The sequence below is a fragment of the Aotus nancymaae genome, unplaced genomic scaffold, assembly GCF_030222135.1.
Source record: "Aotus nancymaae isolate 86718 unplaced genomic scaffold, 86718_ANA_hifiasm-v0.15.2.pri h1tg000032l_0, whole genome shotgun sequence".
Classification (NCBI taxonomy): Eukaryota; Metazoa; Chordata; class Mammalia; order Primates; family Aotidae; genus Aotus; species Aotus nancymaae.
This window is the reverse complement of record NW_026988445.1, coordinates 25,753,589-25,780,056: the sequence shown is the minus strand read 5'-3', so window position 1 is coordinate 25,780,056 and position 26,468 is coordinate 25,753,589. Positions and strand designations below refer to the sequence as shown.

The window sequence follows — 26,468 nt, the reverse complement described above, 5'->3', positions numbered from 1 at the left end:
TGGCTCTTTTGAAGAAGTGCAATATCTCTGTTTAGAAATTGGGAACTAAAGACTTAAGGGGTCTTCATTTGGGAATAAGTGACACATTTTAAACTCTGGGATTTTATAATTATGTTGCTACTAACAACAGTAACAATGTGAGATGTAGCCACAATTCTGAACTATTGATTCAGAGGTTCAGCTAATTTTCCGTTTTGCTTCAAAGCTCACAAACATATCTCTCTTCCCACAGAGCCATGCATTAAGGACAGATGAATCAACCTCTCTCATGAGGCTTATTGAGATTATTGATAGTGCTCATGAACTTCTGGCATCTTTTTTTTGTTGAAAGCTGTTGCTACCTTGGATATGATGCTATCAAGATGAAATATTCATTACTTGATTGACAGTGAGATACTTTGCAGTTCTCATCCAAATGTCACAGAATGGCTTGGTCCCCAGCAGCTGAAATGGGACCCTACGTATTTTAAGAACTACAACAATGGGGTGTTAGCTGTAGGCACGTGGATCTCTTCTGTAGCCTCTGCAGTATTTGGGACCCGTACAGAGGGGCCTTCTTCTCTCTCCCTTGCCTGGGACACTGTGAATCACCAAGACCTTGCAAGGGAGAGTAGGGAATGGAGTAGGTTGGAATGGTTTCAGCCTTGCATGTAAGGGTCTGAAATTCAGACTTTGAGGACATACATATAAAATATGTCTTATTGTTGATAAAAATTTCATTTCACTTTTAAAAAATCCTTTCTTTCCACCTGTTCTTAAAAAAGAAAAACCCTTGTTTTTCCTGGGCTACTCATAAATTATATATGTAATACATACTTATTATTTTAATTTCATTCAGAAAATTTGCCATATTTTTCTGTCTGCAGCTAAGGATAACAAAATCAGGAGAAATAACCTTTTTTATTTCTTGCTTTACTAATCATCATGGTTTTCTTCAGCTCTAGTGTCATTGGTTAAAATTAACATTATGGCTCCTGATCCTTATTTAGCATCTGTCTTCTTGGCATAAAGGGGTAGAATATGATGATAGAGCTGGAAAGGATTGGGGTGGCCATTTAAATCATTGCCCTCATTTTTAAGAAAAGCAACTTAAAATGTAGCAAGAACTAAAGCTAGTACACAGGGTTTCTAGTCCCAGCTGCATGCACCTCTGTTCCCAGCCTCATCCAGTTACCAAGACACGCCCACTGCTTCTGGGTGTGTCTTGAGGAGGCACCGGCAGGGGCGCTCTTCCCCATTGCCTGTCCTAATCCATGAGAACAGCAGTCCCTTGAGGTTTAAAGAAGCCTTTGTTAAAAACATTGCTTTTTGTTTAAAAAAACTGTCTCAGGGAGGAGTCTCACTGTAAGCCTGTTTTAACCACCTCCTTAGATATCTGCTAGCACCTTCCCAGGGTTTAGCAGAATGAGACAAAGGGCGGGTTTAGAGGATAGAGCAGTCGGATGGAAAAAATGGGCATTAGTGTAGTATGCTCTTTGCCATTCACAATACTCTTTAATCTTCACGACAAGAGTGCGTACTTGTACAATAGGTAATATTATCCTTGTAGTAGAGGTGAGTTCAAGATTCAGTGAAGGTAAATGCCTTATCCAAGGTCTGTGCACAAAAACTGAGAAATAAATGCCTGAAAAAAGGCAACGGAATCACACTTTACTCTTTTTCCTTAACTTCACTTGAGCTAAATTTATTTAGAATTTTAAAGCACACATTGGCTACCCTGTGTAAAGCAGGTGTGCCAGTTTGAAGACAGGTATGGCTTTTTCATGTAATAGCAGGTATTTGATATCTCAATATAGTAAATGGAGGTGAGGTTACATTAAATGATGGTTCAACCACTGAGCAGGTATTCAGAGCTGCCTTGACTGTGCTCAACAGAAGCTAGGATCAGAAGAACACTACTGAGGATTAGTCCCTATTTTCAAGTGACCTACTGTGTACTTGTGAGAGTTTCCTACAAGAAGCAATAAAGTAATTGATAGGACAATTGTGGCTTAATCTGTGAGTGTTGTATAAGCTCAAAGAAAAGTGAGATCAGTGGAGACAGTGGTTAGGAGTGCTCCATGGTGAAGGCAAGACTTTCTGCAGACCGAGCATGAGAATTTGGATAGGTATAGGGCAAATTCCATGTGGTTGGCAGACAGTGTGGTGTAGCTAAAGAACATAGGACTGGAAGTTAAATTACTTTCATTCATTCCTAGTCAACAAATTATGGGAATAAAAACCAACATTTTAATCTCTAGGCTAGATTCCAAAATGAAGAAATCAATATTGGTGATCACTAAGGTCACTTTCAGTCCTAATATTTTATAATTTTAAACTGTGCCAGTTAAGTAGAGTGGCATCAGTTGAGGCTGGAACATGTCATGAGAACCAATCATGCAGTGACAGATGCAGGTGGCACAGGGACCCGAAGTCCTGCATGCTTTGTCCTGGACATGTTCACTCTAGAGCATCAAAACATGTTGTTGCTGTTAGATTAGTATTTTAATAATACATATTTTTTTTCTAATTTTGTTCTTTGTGGTGTCTTTTTGGCCTTTATACTTATCATACCTTTATATGTCACACCCAAAGGTCCATTAACTAGTGAACTTCTTGAAGATAGGATAATGTCTAATCAATACATGACTAGTATAGTGCCATATTATTTGCTGCATGATAAACATTTGCCAGAGAAAACTGGACAGAATGTTAATGTGCTTGTCATTTTTTTGGAACATGAGAAAGTTGTAGTAGTATTTGGAATTTATGCTACTGGGAGTATGGGGAGTGAGGAAAGAAGGGAAAGGTGGCCTTGCCAACGTGGGGAAGGGAGGGGCAGGAACTGGGGCGCATACCTGTCTATCTATAATTTTCCTGCTTGTGAAATATGGCCCCCTGCTATCATTGACATTGCGACATAGTATTCCTAGTTATATGACGAGATTTAAAAACAAAAGTGTGGCTGGGCACCGTGGCTCTCGCCTGTAATCTCAGCACTTTGGGAGGCCAAGGCAGGCGGATCGCCTGAGGTCTGGAATTCAAGACCACCCTGACCAAGATGGTGAAATCCCACGTCTACTAAAAATACAAAAATTAGCCAGGCGTGGTGGTGGGCACCTGTAATCCCAGCTACTCAGGAGGCTGAGGCAGAGAATTGCTTGAACCCAGGAGGTGGAGGTTGCAGTGAGCCAGTGTCACGCCACTGCACTCCAGCTTGGGCAACAAGAGTGAAACTCCATCTAAAAAAAAAAAGGTGTAGCTTTTAGACTAATAGTCTGTAGTCTTTGAAGTCTGCAGCATAGTACGCTGGAAATGTGAATTATCATGTTGTTAGGCAAAGTTCATGGGTGTAGAAAATTTTCCTTGTATTTTGCCTCCCGTGGAAGATCATCTGAATAGTTTCATTCCTCCTGAATTTTTGCTTGTTAAAATTCAGGCTTCAGTGATATTCATAGAGTTTCTAGCCCAAATCAGTTCAATTAGAATCTACGAGGGTGTCTGTTCCTTGTTAGGCCTGTAAGTGGTCTGCCTTATGTGACCTTGGTCTTTGCTAATGGAAGCATAGAATAAGAACAAGCTGGGGCTACCTGGGAAAGGATGTTACATTTTATGATTTCCTCCCTTTATCTGCTTGATTCTGTTCCTTGGTATGCATACATGACTCCCGGAAGCTGGGCACAGCTCTGATAAATATGTAACTGAATTAATTGCTTTGGAAAAGGTCACCAGTAGCTTTAAACATTATAAATTATGAGATTCAATAAATTCTGCCAGTAAAAATTCTCTATTCTTGTTCTTGAAATGCATAAGATCTTTAGGCTAAAATGGTTTTCTCATTTCTCTCCCACTCACGTTCCATGTCAGTTTGTTTTATCTACATTATATCTAGGTCTTTTTCCTCATTTTCCCAAGGGAGATGGGTTTCACTGAGATTGTGGAAGTGCTGCAATTAATTCAACTACCATAAGAGAAGGGAAATCTTTCCAGCCTTCAAAAATGTAAATGAATATGCTGGAAAAAACAAAAGAAATAACTCTCTTGCTAACCCATAATATTATATATAAGAATTACCAGAGGTAGTCTCATTATGTAGTCAATAGACTTTCCTTTAAGGTTTTTGGGAGATTGAAATTTTTAGGAAATTGGAATCCATAGTGTCTACATACTATATTATAATACCTTTATACTATGTAAGTATTCTTATACAATTTATATTATTCTTCCTGCATTGTGTTGTAGATTCTTAATTTTCAATCATCCTACCTGCATTGTGTTATAGATTTTTAATTTCTCAGTGATAATAAAGGAACTATATTCTATTTATTTCATGTTTGGTCTAGTAGAGTGAAAAGTGAATTCTAATTCTAGTGAACACTTTCTGCATGAAATACAGTGAAGCATTTCAGTTCTTGTGCCTCTGATTCCTTGTCTGTGACACAATATAGGCCACATTTTTTTTCCCTTTGTACATGCCTGAAAGGAGGGTAGGAGAATGAGGGGTGGGAAAAGCGAAGGTGGTGAAAGAATCTCCTTACCACTGGCCTTCTGAATTAAAAATTGATGTTTTACTCACACTTTGGATAGAATTTAATTTCCCAAAGGAAAGTGTGTTGTTTCCCCTTACATTAGACTCAAACATTTTGAAGGCAGAGACCCATATTACCTAAGACTGTACAGGGCACAGTATTGCAATTTTTTGCAAAGTTTTATTTCATTGACTGGTTCATTTTGGTACAATCTCAGTTGGTTTCATTTTTTTGGAAAGTATTCCAAAGTGTCTATTAGGAGACAGTAGTTTCTATGGTTTAAATATTTATGCCCCTCCAAAATTTACATTGAAACTTTGTCCCCAATGCAATAATATTAAGAAGTAGGGCCTTAGGTGGTGAGTAGATCAAAAAGGCTCTGCCCTTATGAATGGGATTAAGTTCCTTTTTTTTTTTTTTTTTTTTGAGATAGCTTTGTTAGAACAACTCAGCAAAATAAAATTCCTGTTTATTGTTGGACAACATTGTTTCACACATACATCAAACAGGCCAAAAAAAATAAACAGCAACTTCATAGACAAAAAAGGAAAAAAAGGAAACCTTTTAATCTTTGGCCTTTTAACCATCTCACACAAACCAACTGCTTATAGTACAGCTAAGTACATACACAACAAAGGTACTGGAATGCTCGGAATACGATTGTTTTTCTGTTGTCGTTTTCGCTTTTTTTTACAAGGTTTTTTTTTCTCCTTTGAGATTATAATGAACATGGTCACACCACAGGTAAAGTCAAAGTAGGACAGAGAACGCTCCGAAGGCTGATTTGGTCATCCGAGATCATTAAAAATGGCTGACCCTAACAATATGTACAAAAATATAAAATGTAAATAAAAAATACAAACAAATTTCCTTTTTAAAGTACTTTTAAGAAAAAAAGCAGAGCCTTGGAAGTTTTGGTTCTTTTTTCCTCCCCTGATGCGAATTCTCATGGTTTGGGTCGGGTAGTGGAGAGCGCGTCGTGTCATCTGCTGGTGGCACTGCCCGCGGTGGGCGGGCGGGCTGGCCTCTCTACTCGAAGGTGACCACGTTTAGATTCTGAGACTGGAAGTGGAGGGTGAATAGGTCACGGTGGCCTTTTTGTTTTGTTTTTTTTTAACTTAACTTTTCCTTTTTTGCTGTCTAATCATCCTCGTTGGTCTTCTGCTACTTGGTATCAACATCATCATCCTCATCATCTTCAGCTGCCAGCTTGCCCGTAGCAGACTCAGCTTCCTCATCTTCATCTCCATCCTCCTCACCATCACCTTCTTCCTCCTCCTCCTCCTCTTCCTCCCCACCTTCTTCCTCTTCTTCATCTACCTCATTGTCAGCCTCCTGCTCCCCATTTTCCTCATTCGCATTCCTGTTAGCAGGGGCATCTCTTCCATGTTCCGCCTCTTCCACAACTTCCTTCTTCTCCTTCAAGTCCTTGGTGGTGATTTCGGAGCTGGTGTCTACCGCTGCGTCTGACATGGTGGGGCACGCCGGTGATCCGATGCGGGGGATTAAAAAGAGAGCGAGAGTTCAAGGACTCTGGCGATAAAGCTGCCGGAGTCCGCGAGGAACAATGCCAAGATGGCTTTTCAGAGCAGCCAGTGGGGCAGGATTAATTTTCTTATAAAAGGGCTTGGGGGAGTCTGTTAGAGAATACAGAAAGCGGTGCCATCGATGAAGCAGAGATCACACCCTCAACAGACACTGGCACCTTGATCTTGGACTTCCCACCATCCAGGACTATGAGAAATAAATTCCTGTTTATAAATTATCCAGTTTCAGATACTAGAAAGACACACACACCCACACGCACACTCACACACACACACTGTTCTTCTAAGACTACTGCCTTAGTCCATTTGGGCTGCTATAACAAAGTATCCGAAACCGGATAATTTGTAAATAACAGGAATTTATTTCTCATAGTCCTGGATGATGGGAGTCCAAGATCAAGGTGCCAGTAACTGTTGTGGGTGTGATCTCTGCTTCATAGATGGCACCGCTTTCTGTATTCTCTGACAGACTCCCCCAAACCCTTTTATAAGAAAATTAATCCTATTCATAAGGGTAGAGCCTTTATGATCTACTCACCACCTAAAGCCCTACTTCTTAACATTATTGCATTGGGGATATATATACACACACACATACATACATATATATATGCACACACACATATACAATTAAACACATATATTAAATTAAATGTATATATTAAATTAAACATATATATACACACACATACAACTAAACATTATAAATTGTGAAATTCAATAAATTGACACGTTTTGTGTGTGTGCATGTGTGTGTGTGTGTGTGTGTGTGTGTGTGTATTTCTAGTGGTAGTTGAAGAATAATTGGGGTCTTGGCCTATGGGAGAAATTGACAAATATTCTTGCTATGGACTGAGCATTTGCGTCTCCCCAAAACTCGTGTTAAAATGAGATGATATTAGAAAGTAGGGTCTATGGGAGGTACATAGGTCATGAGAGTGAAGCCCTCATAGTTGGGATCAGTGCCCCTATAAGAAGAGACACAAAACTTCGTTCTCACTCTCTCTGCTCTCCACTATATGAAGAGACAGTGAGAATGCAGCCTTTGGCCAGCTAGGAAGGGGCCTCTCACCCCCTGCCAGATATGGCAACACCTGGATCTTGGATTTCCAGCCTTCAAAACTATGGAGACATACATTTCTGTTGTATAAGCCACCCAGTCTATGGTATTCTTGTTACGGCAACCTGAACTGATGATGACAGTCGCTTGAAGAAATTGTAAATAAGTGACCAACAGGAATACCTCACAGTTACAATGGATCCTCACCCTCAGTGATTGACAGTTAAGTGTTTCTGTGGATATCAACTGTTTGGTACTTTTCTGTGCAGGAACACTCTTTGAAATAATACCAGATGTTGCCAAACATTTTTTTCAGAGCATAGAAGTCTTTTTAATAATTTCCAAAGAGATCTTTTGAAAGAGAATTTAAATGTTTACAACTACCCAGAGCCTTTCTAAAAATATATAATTTTAATTATGCATTAATTTTAAAATATCGACACCATAATTTCCTATATCATCTTACATAAATAGGAAATTGATGGTTTTGTCTTGCTGAAATGAATTTGTTTTATTGGCGGGGGCATAGAATTATAGAACAGAGATTCCCAGCTAGTTAACTGGTATCTTCAAAGATCTTGAAACTTTACCTGATCTATGTGCAGTTTTATTACTGTTCCAAATGTCTCCTCTTTTTAGTTTGTCATTTTTCAAGGACTTCTCAGTCTATTTCTTTCTTTACCTCTGGTGTCCCAAAATTTCAAGAAACATAGATTACTTTCATAAATATATTTTGGAGCCCCAGTCAGAATTTCTGGTTTCTCTTGCTAAGGAGATTACCAAAGTTCTGTTTTGAAATGCATGTTTCCTTAGTGAACACCCATTTGGGAGTTTTAGAAAAGGACATCAGGGTAGGAAACACCATATTTCCAGTAAAATATGAATTCAGAGCTCTTTTCTCTCCACATCTATCTAAAGAAGGAAGCACATTGCAGATCTCTCCGGAATCAAGCCCTGTCTGCTTAAACCAGGGTGATGGGCGCTCCCTGAATGCTTTGGGCAGTTTCTCTTTACCTCCCTCACTTGATGTAAATGTAGCAATTGTTGTTGTTCTTGTGTTCCCTCAAGTTCAGGGCCTGCTCATTTTTCTGTCTGACCTTAGAATGCCTTTTGTTTAGGTAGGATTTCCTGTCATGGACAATCAGTTCCTAGAATTCTATTTGGTCCGGGTTTAACAACATTGTGTACAAGCCATGGGCATCACTAGCTACACCTGTCAGTGATAAGTTGGAAGGTTTTTAGGTGATGATTAATGCCAATCTCTCTTTTACAGAACCTGGTTTCAGGGGTGAAACATTATAGATAGGTTCTCATTCCCAGGAGAAGCTCACAATACATTTATTTATACCTCATAAATTGGACTCAGCTGATTCAAAAATGGCAATATCTGCTTGTACTATTTCACATTTGTCACCCAGATGAATTAAAAAACAATAGTTGCTCACTAGTAATGACATAATCAGGATCAGAGGATGGTGTTCACTTATTTAAAAGAATAGTATGAACTTTAGCAAGCTGGTTTCTGAGATTATATATCTGAAGGGCTAGAAAGAACTTCAGTACTCATCTTCTGTTCTCCATGGGGCCTAAGTTTCTCCATCTGTAAAAGGAGAGATGGTTAGATGGGATGCTCACCCAGTTCTAAAATTCTATGATGCTATGTAGTGGTTGTTTCAGCACAGAGTTGGTGAGTTTTAGCATCAGCCTCAGGAATAAATTAAATATTTCTTGAGAAATGTCAGAAATGTTGATTTCTAGCACTTTCCAGGTGGCAAAATGCCAAACAGTGTGGATTTTACTATATCATTATGGATTTGCAATTTAGTCAGTTAAAACATTATTCTGAGAATAAATAGTTGACATAACTTATTCATAATAATTATACAACTGAAACCTCAAAAATATCTTTCAATGGACTGAATGTTTGGGTCTCCCCAAAAATTTATCTGTTGAAATTCTTATCCCTGAGGTAATGTTATTTGGAGGTAAGGCTTTTGGGAGACAGTTGACTTTGGATAAGGTCATGGGATTGGTATTCTTATAAGATGATGAAGGGACCAGAGCTCTCTGTCTCTCCAGCATGTGAGGGCACATCAAGAAGATGCCATTTGCAAACCAGGAAGAACCATGATGGCACCTTGATCTTGGACTTTCCAGCCTCCAGAACCATGAAAAATAAATTTTGTTGTTTAAGCTATCCAGTCTATGGTATTCTAGCATGCCAAACTGACTAAATCACAGCTCAAGAAAATCTCTTCTTCTCTGTGGATTCCATAGTCCACAAACATGACCTTGCCACATCTTCAAACTACTCCCAAATTCTTCTAACCCCTTTACAGCTTGGGTTTACCACTAATTTCTTAACAGTATCTATCACCATCAAAACCAATGACCTCTACTTACTGCTCTCCTCCCCAGTTTCCTAACTACATTGAACACTGTTCCTTCTAGAATCGGACATTCAATTCCTAGAATCATGATTTCTTAATTTATCTCTGACTGCTCCTATTCTGTCTCTTTGACAGAAATAAGAAGAGCCTCCTCTACTTCTAGCTTCTAGCTTCTAAATCTTGAGTTGAATACCAGAGAAAAGGGAGGGGAACACAGAATCAGAAACCCTGAGGGAGATTTTCAACATTGTTCTCAAGCCCATGCACCGTGAGTCAGAATTATGGAAGGAGAGAAATGTGTGGTTGGCCTATGTGTACAACTGACACAATGATGGGCATAAAGTATCAAATAATAATTCTATTGCCTACTGTCATTTAATGGAGGGTCACAGGGAGAGGGATTTCATCATTACCTCTTGCACAGTTAGGGATCCATTTTCATTTCCACTTCAAGGGAGAAGTCACTCTTCCTGTCAAATGGAGTTGAAACTCTCCCTTTTATCATCAGAATACTCCAAAAGAGCTTCATGTCACAGAGATCTTTAGCCACCAGGGAGCCCTCAAGGAGCAAGAAGTGGGCACAAGTTTACATCAAACCACATGGAATAAAAACCTACAACATGGAGATTTAAGCCAGACCGAAACCAGTCTTCTATCCCCATTGGCTTTTATTTCCCACCTCTCTTAGTGAGAAGATGCATAAAGAGACCAACACCATACTTCTGTTTATCTCCTAGTAATAGCATGCTACATGTAGATAATACTGGGGAAATGATAATGGTTCTCATCTAGTCTATCAACAGTATTGTTTGTGTTTGTAACAATTCTGGAGTTAAACTGTGTAGACATAGCATCAAGAATAGGTAGAAACCTTCTTGATAATTATAGTCGATATTTGGCGGCTGAGACTAGGAAGAAAACAAGTAATCACTGTAGAATTCTATCTCAAGACATGTTTCAGACCTAGGATACTATGTATTACATAGGCTTTCCCCAAATATCTGGAAAGTCTAGAATCTTCAGAGAATGAGTGCTGCTAACTTCTCAGCAAGACAGCAAACCTTAGAAGCAAGTCTGAGGATAAGGGGGTAGTGTGCTTTGGGGAGATGTGAATGCCTAGGCCTTCTGCCCCCATGCCTGTTCAAAGCAACCTCCTCTTCCTTACAAATGCACCACACTGCTGCTACCTAGAGGAGGTGAAAATGCCATAATACCTACCCTCAAAAGACTTACTCTTAATTTATTTGTAAAAGCTAAGTGTGGTTGCATGTAGGTGGAGGGAGTCCTGAGGCTTAGCAACATTCAGGCAGGAGACTCAACTCAAGGCCTCCTCTCCCTCTGAATTCTATGGTCCTCCAGGAAAAAGGGCATCACTTCATAGAATTTCTCTAGAGGTTACTTGGGAAACCGAGAATACACTGGGCTGTGTGTGACATGTTGCCCAAATGTAATGATGTTTCTCAAAGAAAGAAAACCACATGTATTTGTTATGTCAGCTCAGGGGCAAGGTGAGTTATTGAGAACTATGGACTCTGGTTCATGGTAGTGAGCTTTTCTTTCATCATCCATTTCAGTTGCTTTTACAGTCATCAAGAAAGAAAGCCAAGGCCAGGTACGGTGGCTCATGCCTATAATCCCAGCACTTTGGGAGGCCAAGGCAAGCAGATCACCTGAAGTGAAGAGTTCAAGACCAGCCTTTTCAACATGGCGAAACCCCATTTTTACTAAAAATACAAAAATTAGTTGGACCTGGTGGCACATGCCTGTAATCCCAGCTACTCAGGAGGTTGAGGCAGGAGAATCGCTTGAACCCAGGAGGAGATGGTTGCATTGAGCTGAGGCCACACCATTGCACTTCAACCTGGGTGACAGAGTGAGACTCTATCTCAAAAACAAAAAAAATGAAAGCCAAAAGCTGGCCTCTTCCTGGCCTCCTGACCTCTGCGTATGAGGCACCGTAAGTCATGCTTGCACTCCTAGGCTCTGCAGCCCCACCATGCGGATCTGTGTGTGGCTGCTGAGGGCTATTTTACTCTTTTTTTTTTTTTCTATTTCCATAATTAGTATTTATTTCTAAATTCATAATCATGAATGCAAGACTACAATAATAACCCAAGAGATGAGGTATGTAGTACTTAGCATTTGTCCTATGGAAGACAGAAGTACAGAAGTGAAGATCTTTAGGGCCAGTCCATAGTGACCTCATTTATAACAAAGACAATTTAAACTAAGTTGTTGGTGACTTTATGTGAACAAAACAATCTACCTAATTCACTAACTCCCAGAAGGCTCTTTCGGGCACCCTGCTACAAAGCTCCAAAGTGATTTACCTCCAAGTGGCAAAAGGATTTCCTTCAAATGATCTAAAAGTTTGCGCCTGGAATATACATTCTTGAAAAAACCCAAAGCACTTAACTGGTAGGACCTTCTTCACTCCAGGCAGACTGCAGGCACCTAACTCTCACACTCTTTTCTTTCTTACCTTCTTCCTCACAGTCATGTTTTCTCTACAGTGAGTACATAATAGTAAGATGTTTTGGAAGAGTTTCTTTTCTTTCTAAACTACAACAGTAAAGTAAGACACAGGAGTAATCATGTCTTTGAAGCTCAGACTTCAAAGTTAAAGGCCTCAGGTACTTTTTCATTAACACCAAACACAAAAATTAATTAAAAGCAGCCAGGAGTTAATTTGTATCTATGCCATTGGTAATATTTTCTCAGTATCAAATAGTTATTCCAATAATGCCTCCAAAATACTGTAAAGTATATAGATATTTTCAAAAGATTTACTATTTAATGCAAAAACAGAAGGTTTGAAAATATACCATGGAAGATGGGTTTCACATGTTTTTATTTGGGATCAACAGATATCAGGGTATCCATCAATCAAGGGCACTTATTGAGCACCAATGCTAAGTGTTAGGGATTTAAAGATGAGCAAGGCATAGTCCCCACTTTTTAAATGAGCAGAAGAGATAGACACATAAATAACAAATACAACAGAACCGCTTGGTATTCGGGGGGGCTTCCAGAGAGCCGCAGGGCTTAGCCTTATCATGTGTTGAACTTCTTATGCTGCCAGTATTTCTTGGTTTGTACAGGGCTTTTCCTGTTACCAGATTTTATATTTGTTACTTGACAAATGACAGGAACCATTGACAGGTGTGCAAACACTCCTTAAACAGTCATTTGTCAAGAGGCCTACTGCAATAAAGGCATAGTGCTTACCTAAGTATGGATGGCTCATGCAAGTGAAAGCCTGCAAACCCAGTGGGAGGAGTAAGAGAGCATGGCCTGTGCTATTTTTCCCTGGTGTTTTTTTGCAATCAGCAACATTTATTCTCACATTTTAAAGTGCTTCAGTTGCTTTGTAGCAGGTGAGTGTCCAAAAAAACACCACAGTATTAACAGGTTTACATTGGTGACTCCTAGTATTCATACAGTACACTGCTGTGCAGTTTGTAAGCTGAAAGTGGAATGGTATAAATGAAGACTCGATTACACAGAATTGAACCATAAATACTTGTGCCCTGTTTCACTAGTGTAAGATTTAAGTTTACTCTTGTTCCTCTCCCTCAATAAAATTCTGTACTCTTTCCTTTTAAAAATTATTTATATTAAATATTATATAGGATAATGTAAAATACATGTATGCTGTATAGAATAACATTTGGATAACATTCTATGCACTCGCTATCAAGATTAAGAAATACAACTCTGTGGCCCTCCCAAGTTTATTGCCTTCCCCATCCAGTAAAAAGCTCATTATGAATCTTACTATGAATTTTGTATTTATGATTTCCTAACTCTTCTGTATAGTCTTAACACATATATTTGCTTTCTCAAACAAGATGTCATTGGTTTTGCATATTTCTTAATGTAATATTGATAGGATAGTACTGCATATTATTTCTTTTTAAAAATGTAACTGCTGTGTTTATGAGTCAATTCATTGTTAACTGCCATATGAAATTACAAAATATTTTTCTGTATAAATATGCCACCATTTTTATATCTTCTCAAGTGATAAGGAAAATGTTCTGGTGTCTTTCTGTTACAAGTAGCAGTACTAGAAGCATCCTTGTGTATATTTCGTTGTTCACTTGTCCAAGAGTTTCTAAGACATACCTAGAAAGAGATTGCTGGATCATAATGAATGCGTATGTTCAGAGGAGACAATATTATTAGCAGTCAGTGCACCTCCAAAAGATCTATAGATTGATTGCAATCTCAGTTGAAATTTCAGCAGGGTTTTTGGTAGAATCTGACAAATTGATTATAAAATTTATATTGAAAAAGGCCTGGAATTACCAAAATAATTTTGAAAATGAAGGTCAAAGTTAAGGAATTTATACTAATGATTTTAAGACTTCTTATAAAGTAAGCAAAATAGTGTAGTTACCATAATAATAGACCAATATTTCAAGGGAACAGTAGTCTAGAAATAGATGACACATATATGAGCAATGACTTTTGACAAAATGCTAGGACAATTCAAAGGGAAAAGGATAAATCTGTTCAACAAATTATGCTGTAACAATTAGGTATAGTCATATGCAAAAAAAAAAAAAAAAAAAAAAAAGAATCTTGACCCTTACCATAGACCACATTTGCAAAAATTGACTCAAAGTGAATCATATACTGAAAATAAAAACCTAAAACTTTAAAACTATAGAAGAAAGTCTTAGAGTCCTTAGGTTTGACAAAGTTTTCCTACATGTAACATAAAAAGCACAATCTATAAACAAAAAAAGTCAGTAAGTTATACTTCATGAAAATTAAAAACTTTTGCCCTGTGGAAGACTCTGTGAAGAGGATGAAAAGACAAGCTATAGACTGGGAGAAAATCTTTTCAATACACATATCTAACAAAGCATTTGTATATAGACTATATAAATGACTCAACACAGTCTAGCTAAAAACAGGGCAAAATGTTTTCAAACAAATATGAAATCCAATGACTCCGGGGGAAAAAATAATCTGTGCAACCAAGACATATTGGTAGCAAGTTCAATGAATGATAAAGTTAGACCTTGTGGCCATCTGAAAGGCCCTCTGAATAATGAGAGGTTTTGCTGTATTATTTACATGTCTGTCTTCTCTACTCATCTGAAAAGCAGGGATATGACTTGCTCATGTTTGAATCCCTAAGATTTAGTTTTGGTGCTCAATGTAGATTGTGACAATTTAAGGATGCGTATGTTCATTCTAGGAATGAATTTAAAAATACAAAGAGATATAGCTTAAAACACAATGGAAAAGATGGAAATTTTTTAAAAATACCACTTCACATAAAATAATACAGGAAATGAGGAAGAATCAGAGACAAAGTGACAAAGATCAGAGATGTCAAATAGAAAACAAACAGCAAGATGGGAGACTTAACCACAGTCATATCAATAATTACATTAAATGTAAATGAACAAAATATATTTTTCCAAAAGGCAGAGATTTAATTTTAGATATATATGTGTTTGTATATATATATGTGTGTGTGTATATATATACATAAAACAGGACCCAGCTATAAGATTCTGCACATATATAATTTAGATATAAAGACACACACCAATTGAAAAATTGAAAGTAAATTCTTGGAAAAATACACATAATTGCAAACACTAAGCATAAGAAGGTGCATTTGGCTGTATAAATATCAAATAGGCTTCAAGACAAGAAGTTTTAGCAGATATAAAAAGGGTAAAATCATAGTGGTAGCAATCTTAAATGTTTATGCACTTAATAACATACCTTTAGTATACATAAAGCAAAAATTGAAAGAAAGGTAGAAAGATATACCTTCACAAAGATATTTGAACATTTTAACATTCTTCTCTCAGTAATTTATAGAACAAGTGATGGACCATTAGTGAAGATACATAAAACTCAAGAAACACTATCCATCAGCTTGACCATATAAACAGTTATTTACATCATCCAATTACTGCAGATTACATACTTATTTTATGTGTACATAAAACATTGATCAGGAAAGCCTGTATGTTGGGTCATAAAACAAATCTGGTACAAGACATTAATACATTTATTTTTAATTCCATCATAAGGACATATATCTTATAATTATTTTCTTATTAATTTTTGTAAGGGTGTTTAGAAGTTTAGCATCACTATACCTATTTTGTTTTCAGTTGAGAAAAGGAACATTGGTTAGTCCCCAGGTTATTCTAGTTAAATATAATCTGATTTTCCTTCTTGGTGGCCATGTGTACCACCTATATGATTGCATTATATTAAGAAAGTTGTTACAAAGCCTCACCTTTTGGCCCTTCTTGGCTAGTTATCCCTGGCACTATTGTTAAAGAATAACAGCATGCAACCATCTCTTTCAACTAAATAATTTATGTACACAGACTTGCTTTCTTCCTACTATTTCAACTCCAGGCTCATTTAAAAGCCGTCATTTCCAAATATTAATAGCATTGGAATTCATAATATATAAACTAGGAAGTGCAACTTGGTGCTGCTATAAAACAAATTGAGTTATTCAAATTAAAAGGCTTGATTCAAGGATACCCTTATTCTTTTATTTGCAAATAATTATTAAGTCTTTCTGACATGATAGGTCCTTGTTTTGAAAGAGCTTATAGCCTACGGAAGGAGACATACAAATGTTCCAGGTGTGTCTCATTTTGTAGATAAAATGAGAACATATTCTCTCTTTTTTTTTTTTTTGAGGCAGAGTCTTGCTCTGTCATCGGGCGCCAGACTGGAGTCCAGTGGTACAGTCTTGGCTTACTGCAACCTCCTCCTCCCAGGTTTAAGCAATTCTCCTGCCTCAGCCTCCCGAGTAGCTGGGACTAGAGGCGTGCGCCACCACACCCAGCTAATTTTTGTATTTTTTAGTAGAGACGGAGTTTCTCCATGTTGGCCAGGATGGTTTCAATCTCTTGACCTCGTGATCCGCCTGCCTCGGCCTCCCAGAGTGCTGAGATTACAGGTGTGAGATGTATTCCCTTTGAAAAAACAGATGGCTCTTTGCTTTTGCTGCCATCACCAAAGTGGGAGTGGCCAAAATGAAGTTCAATCCCTTTGTGACTTCTGACCAAAGCAAGGATCGCAAAAAGCATTTCAAGGCACCTTCCCACATTCGAAGGAAGATTGTGTCTTTCTCTCTTTCTAAAGAGCTGAGACACACATACAATGTGCGATCCATGCCCATCCGAAAGGATGATGAAGTTCAGGTTGTACAAAGACACTACAAAGGTCAGCAAATTGGCAAAGGTGTCCAGGTTTACAGGAAGAAATATGTTATCTACATTGGATGGGTGCAGCATGAAAAGGCTAATGGCACAACTGTCCACCTAGGCATTCACCCCAGCAAAGTGGTTATCACTAGGCTAAAACTGGACAAAGACCACAAAAGATCCTTGAATGGAAAGCCAAATCTCGCCAAGTAGGAAAGGAAAAGGGCAAATACAAGGAAGAAACAATTGAGAAGATGCAGGAATAAAGTAATCTTATATACAAGCTTTGATTAAAACTTGAAACCAAAAATAAATAAATACATAAAGAACAGATGTACAATGATCCCAGTCTTCCTCCTGCTTGAATGCAGTTTTTGCAAAATTTTCTTTTCATGTATTTCTTGGAGTTTCTAGAGATGGTAACTGTTAAATGAATTCCTTCCTTTGCTGCTGTGTTCCTTAGATACCCAGCACTCTCAGTTCAACCCAAGGGCCACAGTTGGCGTTCTTGTATCCCTCACTTCCTGGAACGGCTCCCTTTGGACTGCTGCAGTCCCCCATGATGCTTCATCCAAGCATGGGCCTCTTAATTCTACAATATTTACAAAATGTTCAATAATAGAAGAAAAAACAACAAAGAGAACAATTTATAATAGCTACTAGATCTGGTAACTATTGAAGTCAACATACTGAGACCCTTAGCTTTTAGCCTAATGTCTTGTTGCAGAATCCACTTTACCTACCCCCAGAGGTCTACTCACAAGTAGATATTACTCATTCTAAATCCAGAGCCATGCCTCCTCTAAGTGTCTTTGGAGGATGAAGATGGGTTCTTTTCATCTTCATTTTTTTCTAATTTAAGGCATGCCTTCTTAAACTCCGTATTAATACTGGAATGAATCTCTCCATTGGAACATGAACAGTAAAAATATCTACTTCCTTTGGAAGTAATTTTACCTTCTATCCATAGGGACATGGTCTGGTCCCAGGATTTCAATTTCACAACCATGCTCTATCATGGTTCACTACCTCAGTAGTGAAGCATTGGTATATATATGACAAGTGGAAACACACAGGTAGACTTTATCAGTCCAGATTCCTTTTCCTTCTATAATTACATCTTACTCTCAAGTAGACTCTATACCTTTCCTGCTATTTTTTGATTTTGGGGGGAATATCAATTCCTGATTGCCTTTGAGATAGCTTACCCAGTCTTCATCCATACCCCATCATCACAGACAGACACACATTTTCTAAGAAAGTAATAATATGTACTTGGATAGGTCAGTTTAAATTTGTACTTGGAAAGGGAATCTTGCTCTAAAGAAACTAATATATAGGCATTTCACTGCCCACCAGAAAGGATTTTTTTAAAAAATCACTTTGCTCTATTACTTTTAGCTTCTAACACCTGTGCACCCAGAAATATCTCTGCTATCTGTTTGCATATCTCATGGTCCTTCTGAAGAAAAAATGTTCTCTTACTAATAAAATCGTCTGTCTGTAAGGCAAAATCAAGTGTTTAATTCTTTCAATAGAAATTTTCTCTGTTGGATGCTCCAAGATGGCAAGGCTTTCAGATTGTTGCCTTCCTATTAAAATAAGGTGACTGCTTTCCTTCATTTCTATTTGTGTGTTTAGTAGGTATCTGAAACAGAATGTGGCCAAAGCAGAACGTTTGATTCCTTCTCTCTCCAAATTTCCTTTATCCCTCTGTACCCCATTTTGTTAAAGGGCAGCTGCAAGGATTTGGTTGCTCAAATAGAAACTTATGAATCTTCTTTGATCCATCTCTTTCCCTTCATGCCTCTTTTCCCCTCCTTGCAAGCCATTACTGTTTGTCTTGTTGGCTGCACACAAAATATATCCCAAATTCATCCATTTCTCTTCCTCATAATCATATGACCCTGTCATTCTTGCAGTAAATCCTCTTACTGGTCTCTTTGCTTCCATTCTTCTATGTCCCAGAAGCCTGAGTTTTTAAGTAAGATTCAAATCATATCACCTTTCTGCCCAAAACTCAACCATAGTTTTCTACAGCACTTAGAATAATATTCAGATTACTTTCCATGGCCTACAAATTTCTGTATAATAAAGGAAGAATCCTTCATTCCTGGTGAATGACTTAGTGGCTCTGAAGGGAAAGGAGGTGCCAAGATTAAATATCTGACAAGCAATGTGTCATGAAATATCCAAGATAGTTCAGGTGACACTCATCAATTCTGCTTCTTCAGTTTAAATGTGAAGTGCGGGCTTCTGGTTAATTCACTTTCTAGAGGATAAAGAGAGAAATCAAAGTTGGGTTGGGGAATAAGAGTGGGAGAGGAGAAAAAGAAAAGACATGCACTTAAAAAAAATGCAATACAAACAGAGATAAATAGATGGGACTTAATTAAACTAAAAAGCTCACCCTGCAAAAGAAATAATCAGCAGTATAAACAGATAACCCACAGAGTGGGAGAAAATCTTCATAATCTATACATCTGACAAAGGACTAATATCCAGAATGTATAAGGAATTCCAAAAAATTAGCAAGAAAAAACAATCTCATCAAAAAGTGGACTAAGGACATTAATAGGCAATTATCAAAAGAAGATATAAAAATGGCCAACAAACATATGAAAAAATGCTCAACATCACTAATGATCAGGGAAATACAAATCAGAACCACCATGTCATACCACCTTACTCCTGCAAGAATGGCCAGAATCAAAAAATTCAAAATTAATAATTGTTGGCAGGGATGTGGTGAAAAGGGAACACTTCTACACTGCTGGTGGGAATGTAAACTAGTACAACCACTATGGAAAACAGTATAGAGATTCCTTAAAGAACTAAGAGTAGAACTACCATTTGATTCAGCAGTCCCACTACTTGGTATCTACCTAGAGGAAATCATTGTACTAAAAAGATACTTGCTTATACATGTTTATAGTGGCACACTTCACAACTGCAAAAATATGGAACCAGCCCAAATGCCCATCAATAAACAAGTGGATAAAGAAATTTATATATATATATATATTCCATGGTGTGTTTCAATTCATACTTGGAAAGGGAATACACACACACACACACACACACACACACACACACACACACCCATGGAATACTACTCATCCATAGAAAGGAACAGAATAATGGCATTTGCAGCAACCTGGATGGGATTGGAGACCATTTCTAAATGAAGAGTAACTTAGGAATGGAAAGCCAGACATCAAAATGGGAGCTATGCTATGAGGATGCAAAGGCAGAAGAATGATACAATGGACTTTGGGGACTCGGGAAAGGTTGGGAGGAGGGTGAGGGATAAAAGACTACACACTGGGTATGGCGTATACTGTTTGGGTGATGGGTGCACTAAAATCTCAGAAATCACTGGTGAAGAACTTACTCATGTAACCAAATACTACCCGTTTCCCAAAACCTACGGAAATAAAAATTTTTAAAATCACAAAAAGGAGAATGAAAGAGTAGCAAGTGGTTTTACAGATGTTCAGAAAAGAAATTTCAAAAAGCAAACACAATGTCACTTGTAAGAAAACAAAATAGATTAGATTCACCTGCTACTTATTAAGTGGTAACCATGTAAAAGAAAAGGCCTCATAGAAACATGGCCAGTGGTGGTCCATTAATATGCATGGACACATGTACACATGTGTATGCATGTATACACGTGTATACATGTGTCCCTGTATCTGAGTCATTGGTAGCAAAGTTGGGAGTGTAGGAATCGCCTATGGCTCATGCCACCTTCCAGGTGAAGAGAATACTTTAAGGTCACAAAATTCCAAAGGTGTTTTGCCAAGTGTGGCACAGCTCTGGTTGCTATTCCATGGGATCATCGCACACTTCCAGGAGGCAGAAGGTGAAGGTCAAAGCAGCTTCCTTGGAGAGGCGGCAGCTCCACAGACACGTGCTGGCTTTGCTCTATGGTATTTAAGCCCCTGGAACATGGAGATGAAACAGAAAATAGCTCAAAACAATTTATGCCCCAAGAAATCTTAAGCCAAATTTATTTTTTAAGGCATTACTAATTCTAGGTTGGTGCAAATGTAATTGTGGTTTTTGTCATTACTTTTCATTGCAAAAACCACAATTATGTTTGCACCAACCTAATAGTATTTACAGAAAAACATGACAACTTCTACTTAGAATCAGAAGGCCAGAAGTTGGGCAAGGGGTCCAAGAAGGCCTGCTGCTTGTAGTGGAATTGTCAAATGGAAACGTTCCCCTCCTGTTGGGCAAATAAGTTTGTGCTGAGACCCCGCCCTTCTAGTGATGGTTTCCTCTCTCTCTAGAGAAAAGCAGGGGGTCTCACTGCGGAAGACCTGGAAGGCAGCAAACACAGGCTGTTGTAGCTGATGAAGAGTATTGGGAGGGTGAGCCTGGGCTGTCCTTTTCTTAATTAGCTCTGGCCTCCTGAGGAGGGCAAATGAACTCCCTGTGATGAAGAGACAACAGCAGCTGTCAGGAAGAACCTAAAGGCATCTTGATGTTAGATTGTCCTGAAGCCTAGGAGGCCAACACCAGTCCTCAGAAGATATAAAATATGAGCAGAAAGGCTCAAGGAGTGGGGCAGTGGCTTATTTACTTTAATATTTGCTCCCAAATCCTAGCACTTTACCTATATTTATAACATTAATAACATTGTAATTTAAAACTGTGTGTCATAAAACACTGTCGTTTAATTGCTTCATGTTATGATTAACATTATGATATTATAATTTCACTGTTTAATGTTATAATTGTAACAATTATATTTTTAATTATATATAGAATTTCTAACTATTGTATACGATAAAATACGTGCACACAACACAAACATATACACATTGCATTTAGCAGACTCACGTTTCTGTGAGGTTTACTCTTTTATATGTTCACTACCTTACAAGTGGCAACCTAGTGTGATCTAATCTAACAGGTTTCATTTTTTACAAGTAGTGTTTCGACACCCACACACATACATATTTATAAGTATAGTATTTGTGGCCATTTTTAAAGGATGAACTTTACAGCTCCAACAGACTTAGCTACTGCTTACGTCCAGTGCTGGCCAGATCCACGAGTCTAACTGACGCGTTGCTTCTGCCCATCAGCAGGGTGTCTAAACTGCAGGATCAGTCACTGAGTTATTAAAAGCAAACATGCCGTGCTTCTCATTCTGCCTGGGTGCCCACCGAGGCACTTGCCTGTGTCCGTGTCCATTAGATGACTCAGTTGTTTTTACCATGCAGCTTTTTCCTTCTAAAACACTTTGGTTTCAGTGTTCTCTTGGCCATCTGTCTCACACTGAGTAAGTCATTTCACCTTTCCAGGCCTCCTCTTCATCCTCTATGACATGACAAGATTGGACTGTTTGACCTCCTAGACCCTTGAGACACTGAGAGTCTCTGTTTCTGTAATGTCTATCTGACTCCTCAAGCTACAGGGGTCCCTGCTTATAATTCATTTATTCTCCTTGAGCCACTTCTGTTTTATTGAGAGCTTGACCAAGTGACCTAATGATCTTCACTTCTGCCGCATACGTGCTGAACCGCAGGCAAAGAGGTCATCGATGGCATACTAGTTCTTTGCACGCTGCCTAGCTTTTCTGTGGTATAAGATCTACAGTCCTTATTTGCAGATTGCTGGTCCCTTATCCAGGATTTCCTACTCAGGAGATCTGAGATGAAGCCTGATCATCTGCATTTCTGACACGTCCCGTTTGCGGATGTTGCTACTGTTCCCATGAGAACCTTGAGAACCACAGATCTAGACTAAGAATGGAAGGCGGTTCATCCCTGGTAAGGAGTGGTGAGTACAAAGGGATGGAGGCACACAAGACCATGGCGTGTTTGGGATATGACATAGTCCAGAGCATACAACCCAAACTGAGCAAGTAACAAGCAAGGAGTCAGATTATGGAGGGATGAAATATTTGGACTTTATCCTGAAAGGCTGGTGGGGGAGGATATCTAAGAATTTGAATGAACGGGAGACATAATGAGATTTGTAATTTACAAAGACTGTTCTGCGTGCTGGATGAAGAGCATGCTGGATGGGATCCACTTTGGAAGTCAGGAGGCCGACTAGCAGATGCCTTCATCTAGATTAGAACCAAAGAGGTTCCAGGGAACCAATGCGTGGCAATGTGGATTGAGAGTTAGAGGCAATAGCTATTTGGAGACTTATTGGGCAATTAAATATGGAAGGAAATTTTTAAAATGTTTTATAACAAATCAGAAAGTGCATCAGGCTCTTTAATGTCTGGTTACCATGTTATCTTTCCAACTTTGATTCTTCTAGACGTTATACATACCTTTGCTTTGTGAAATTCTTAATTTTCTTTTATTTTCATATTGTTTCTTCCTGGATCATTAAATAGATTTAGTAGATTGTATTTAAGAGAGGGTTAGTAGCCAGGCCTGGTGGCACACACATGTAATCCTAGCGACTCAGAAGGCTGAGGCAGGAGGATCTCTTGGCCCCGGGAGTTAGAGGCTACAGTGAGCTATAATTGTACCACTGCACTCCAGCTCTAGGTGACAGAGTGATACTCCTCTAAAAAATTTAAAAGAAAAAAGAGAGGGTGAGTAAAGTTGCCACAAAGAAAAATAGTATTTATAAAAATTCTTGAGGCAATTGTGTATATAATAAAGGTGTTGTTGAGGTCTGTTTTGGTGGCACAGTGTAGCTTGCTCCAAAGTAGCTGGTCCTCAGTTAGCAGGACTCAGATAGGGGGTTGCAAGCAAGGCCAAGGGATAGTCACAAAAGCATTACCTATACAAGGTCATAGTATCTGTAGGCAGAAGTTGCAGCTACTATTGCTTCCTTTTATTTTTTTTTCTTCTCCTCCCCAAATTTCTATATGCATGTATATGCATGCCCAGAATAAAAGAATGTCTCGGTTGGTCAGCCCTGGGCACTCCCAATCTGAGATTCTACAGTACCTGCACCACACTTCCCCACAACACTTTGCATCCTTCACTGTTGTTTTCTTCGGAGTGTCTGCCTCCCAATCTAGCCTGTGAGGCCTTTGAGGGAAGGAATTCTTATGAGAGAGGAGCAGAGGAAGCAAGTGATCTCTCAGCTTCAGAGCTTAGTCCCAGGGACTGTCGTGGCGGATGGAGTTTTAAACTCATGCCGAGAGACTATTTATTTCAGGTTATCTGCAAAACCCCTGTAAATCTGGTCTTGCCTTAGTCGGAATTCTCAGAGGAACCCAAGGAAAGATTTCTTTCCCAGAGGATTCTAGAACACAGTAAAAAGCAACACTGATAGCCTTCCTGGCTCAAATTATAACGGTGGTGTCTGGAGGCTTTATCTTATCCTAACGTTTCCTGAAAGGCAGTATTCAGAAATGCACTGCATAAACCCTGGACAGGTAGAACTGCTCTGGTTCCCTGGCCACACTCCCCTTTCTTCTGGTGAAGGGTGTGCTTCTCAACATTATTTTAAGAGTCTCATTTTTTTAATTAAATGGTTTAATTTAAAAAATTAAGTCCTTCAATGCAACTTTTTAAATTTGTCTTTTGTGTATTCCCTCCTATCAAGGAAGTTTGGTGGAATCTCAGTTTCTGTGGCTAATTTTTTGTTTTGTTTTGTTTTTTTGAGATGGAGTCTCACTCTGTCACCCAGGCTGGAGTGCAATGGTGTGCAATCTTGGCTCACGGCAACCTCCGCCTTCTGGTTTCAAGCCATTCTCCTACCTCAGCCTCCTGAGTAGCTGAGATTACAGGCATCTGCCACCGCACCCGGCTAATTTTTGTATTTTTAGTAGAGACAGATTTCACCACGTTGGGCAGGCTGGTCTCAAGCTCCTGAATTTGTGATCCACCTGCTTTGGCCTCCCAAAGTGCTGGGATTACAGATGTGAACCAGTGCACCCAGCCAATTTTTTTTTAAGTGTATAAAATATGCTTCTTAAATATACTTGCTTCTTAAATATACTTGCTTCTCTAGACGTTCTGGTGGGGACTTCTAAGGAGTTCCCTGTCCCATAGCTGGAGTTTGAAATAACTCACTGCTCATGGTGTATGGTCCTGTGCACAAAGCCCTCAGTCAAGCAGACCCTGTTGCCTGCCTACAACCATTTTTTTATGATCATTAATCTGAGCAAGGGTGGATATGAGCTGAGACCCTACATTTTATTATTTCTCAGATATGTTTCCAAAACAAATCAGTTTTGAATTAAATATTCTGACCGGGGATTAAGAATTCTGTGTTCCAGAAGTCATGTGTAATTCTTACATGTTTTAGGAATATGGCAAAAAATCATTAAGCTTCTGTTTTTGGTTGTCTTTAGAATTGGATTATTGGCTAATTTTTAAAAATATTTTCTTTTCTTCCTTCTCTGGTTTGCACAATCACCTTTCTTAGTTGTGAGTTTAATTCAAGCTTATATATTGCTTTTTTATCAAACTTGGGTGTGACAGGAGAACTGGAACGTTCCACTTGGGTTTGGAGATGGGGGACACGGGTGGGGGAGGGGGGGAGAGAGAGAGAGAGAGAAAGAAAGAGAGAAAGAGAAAGAGAAGCATTCTACAATCAGAATGAAAACAGAATGATAACCATTGTTGGAATTTATTCATTCATTGAATTGGCTAAATCAGTATGAGCCCTGTAGCAGATATTGTCATGGAAACCAGGCAGGAACAGAGCTGCCTGGTTCCTGTCTGTTCCAAGCTTTGGATCCTGTAAATTCTAAGATTTTAGAAGGATTTTTGCTTATGTTAGATAGTTTGCTCTCGACAACCAAAGGCACTCTGACTGATTCTGAGAGTTGAGTTGGAAGTCAGATTATCTGGGTTCTGACATCAGATCTGCCATTCAATGTTTGTTTGGCCTGGAATTAGTCATGTCACCTCTCTGAACATCAGCTTTTTCATCTGTGGAATCAAAATTGTTTAATTGTTTGAGCCCCATTGTTACGATCAGTTTTATGATATTGCGAGCTCTATTATTATAGTCAATTACAGGCCTTCTGTCTCTTGAATATCCATGGAAGCATTGTATAAATTTGCTTTTTCTTCTACATGAAAAATCAAACATCTTATTAACATCATGATGAATAAATTAGAATAGAAATTAGATTTAAAAAGCTGAGAGGCCTTTGAAGGCCAAATTGTATGCCTAAAATGTTATGATTTCATTACCCTGGAAAGAGATCTGGTAACCATATGGAGCAGCATGGATTAGAAGGTAATATCTCATGAAGCTTTCTTTTTTCTTTCTTTTTTAACTTTTGCTATCCCTTTGCAGTAAATTAGCAAATATCAATTAAGAAGTACGATGTGTTAGGCATAGCATCAGGTACTGAGGATGCAGTAAGGTGTGATGTATACGCCTTTCGATTAAGTTTGGCAACAGTTAATAGAGACCCAAGGAAGCAACAGCCTAGAGCAGGGAGAACTGTGTGTCTTTCTCATGGAAAGCTCAGAGCAGGCAGACCAGGGTGGGAAATGGAGACCCAAGCTCCTCTCCTGTTGTTGCTCTGCCCTGTGTGGGTCTCTGTTCCCAAAGTCACTTCACTTTGTCCAACCGGCATGGCTGGTCTAGCCTCATTTAGCAGATCTTGTTTAACTGGCAAGAAGGAGAAAAAAAAAGAAGAGAAAGAAAAAAAGGTATGCATTGGCTGTTTTTGGGGGGTTTCTGGAAGCTGCCTGATGAGCTTCTCTCAGTAGATGCAAGATAATCATACCACTGCATCTAATGGCTGAGGGGGGCTGGAAATATGGTCTTTATTTCTTTTTCTTTATGCCTAGCAAAACATT

General features: G+C 38.7%; 2 protein-coding genes across 9 annotated transcripts in view; one reads left to right on the top strand and one right to left on the bottom strand.

Annotated features, from left to right (window-relative positions):
- RGS7 (regulator of G protein signaling 7) overlaps window positions 1–26,468 on the top strand; it is a 556,614-nt gene that overhangs the window by 96,756 nt on the left and 433,390 nt on the right. The window lies entirely within an intron of this gene.
- LOC135277438 (prothymosin alpha-like) lies at window positions 5,436–6,063 on the bottom strand. The gene has a single exon (XM_064383473.1). It carries the CDS (start codon window positions 5,979–5,981, stop codon window positions 5,673–5,675), a length of 309 nt encoding a protein of 102 aa, XP_064239543.1. The 5' UTR covers window positions 5,982–6,063; the 3' UTR covers window positions 5,436–5,672.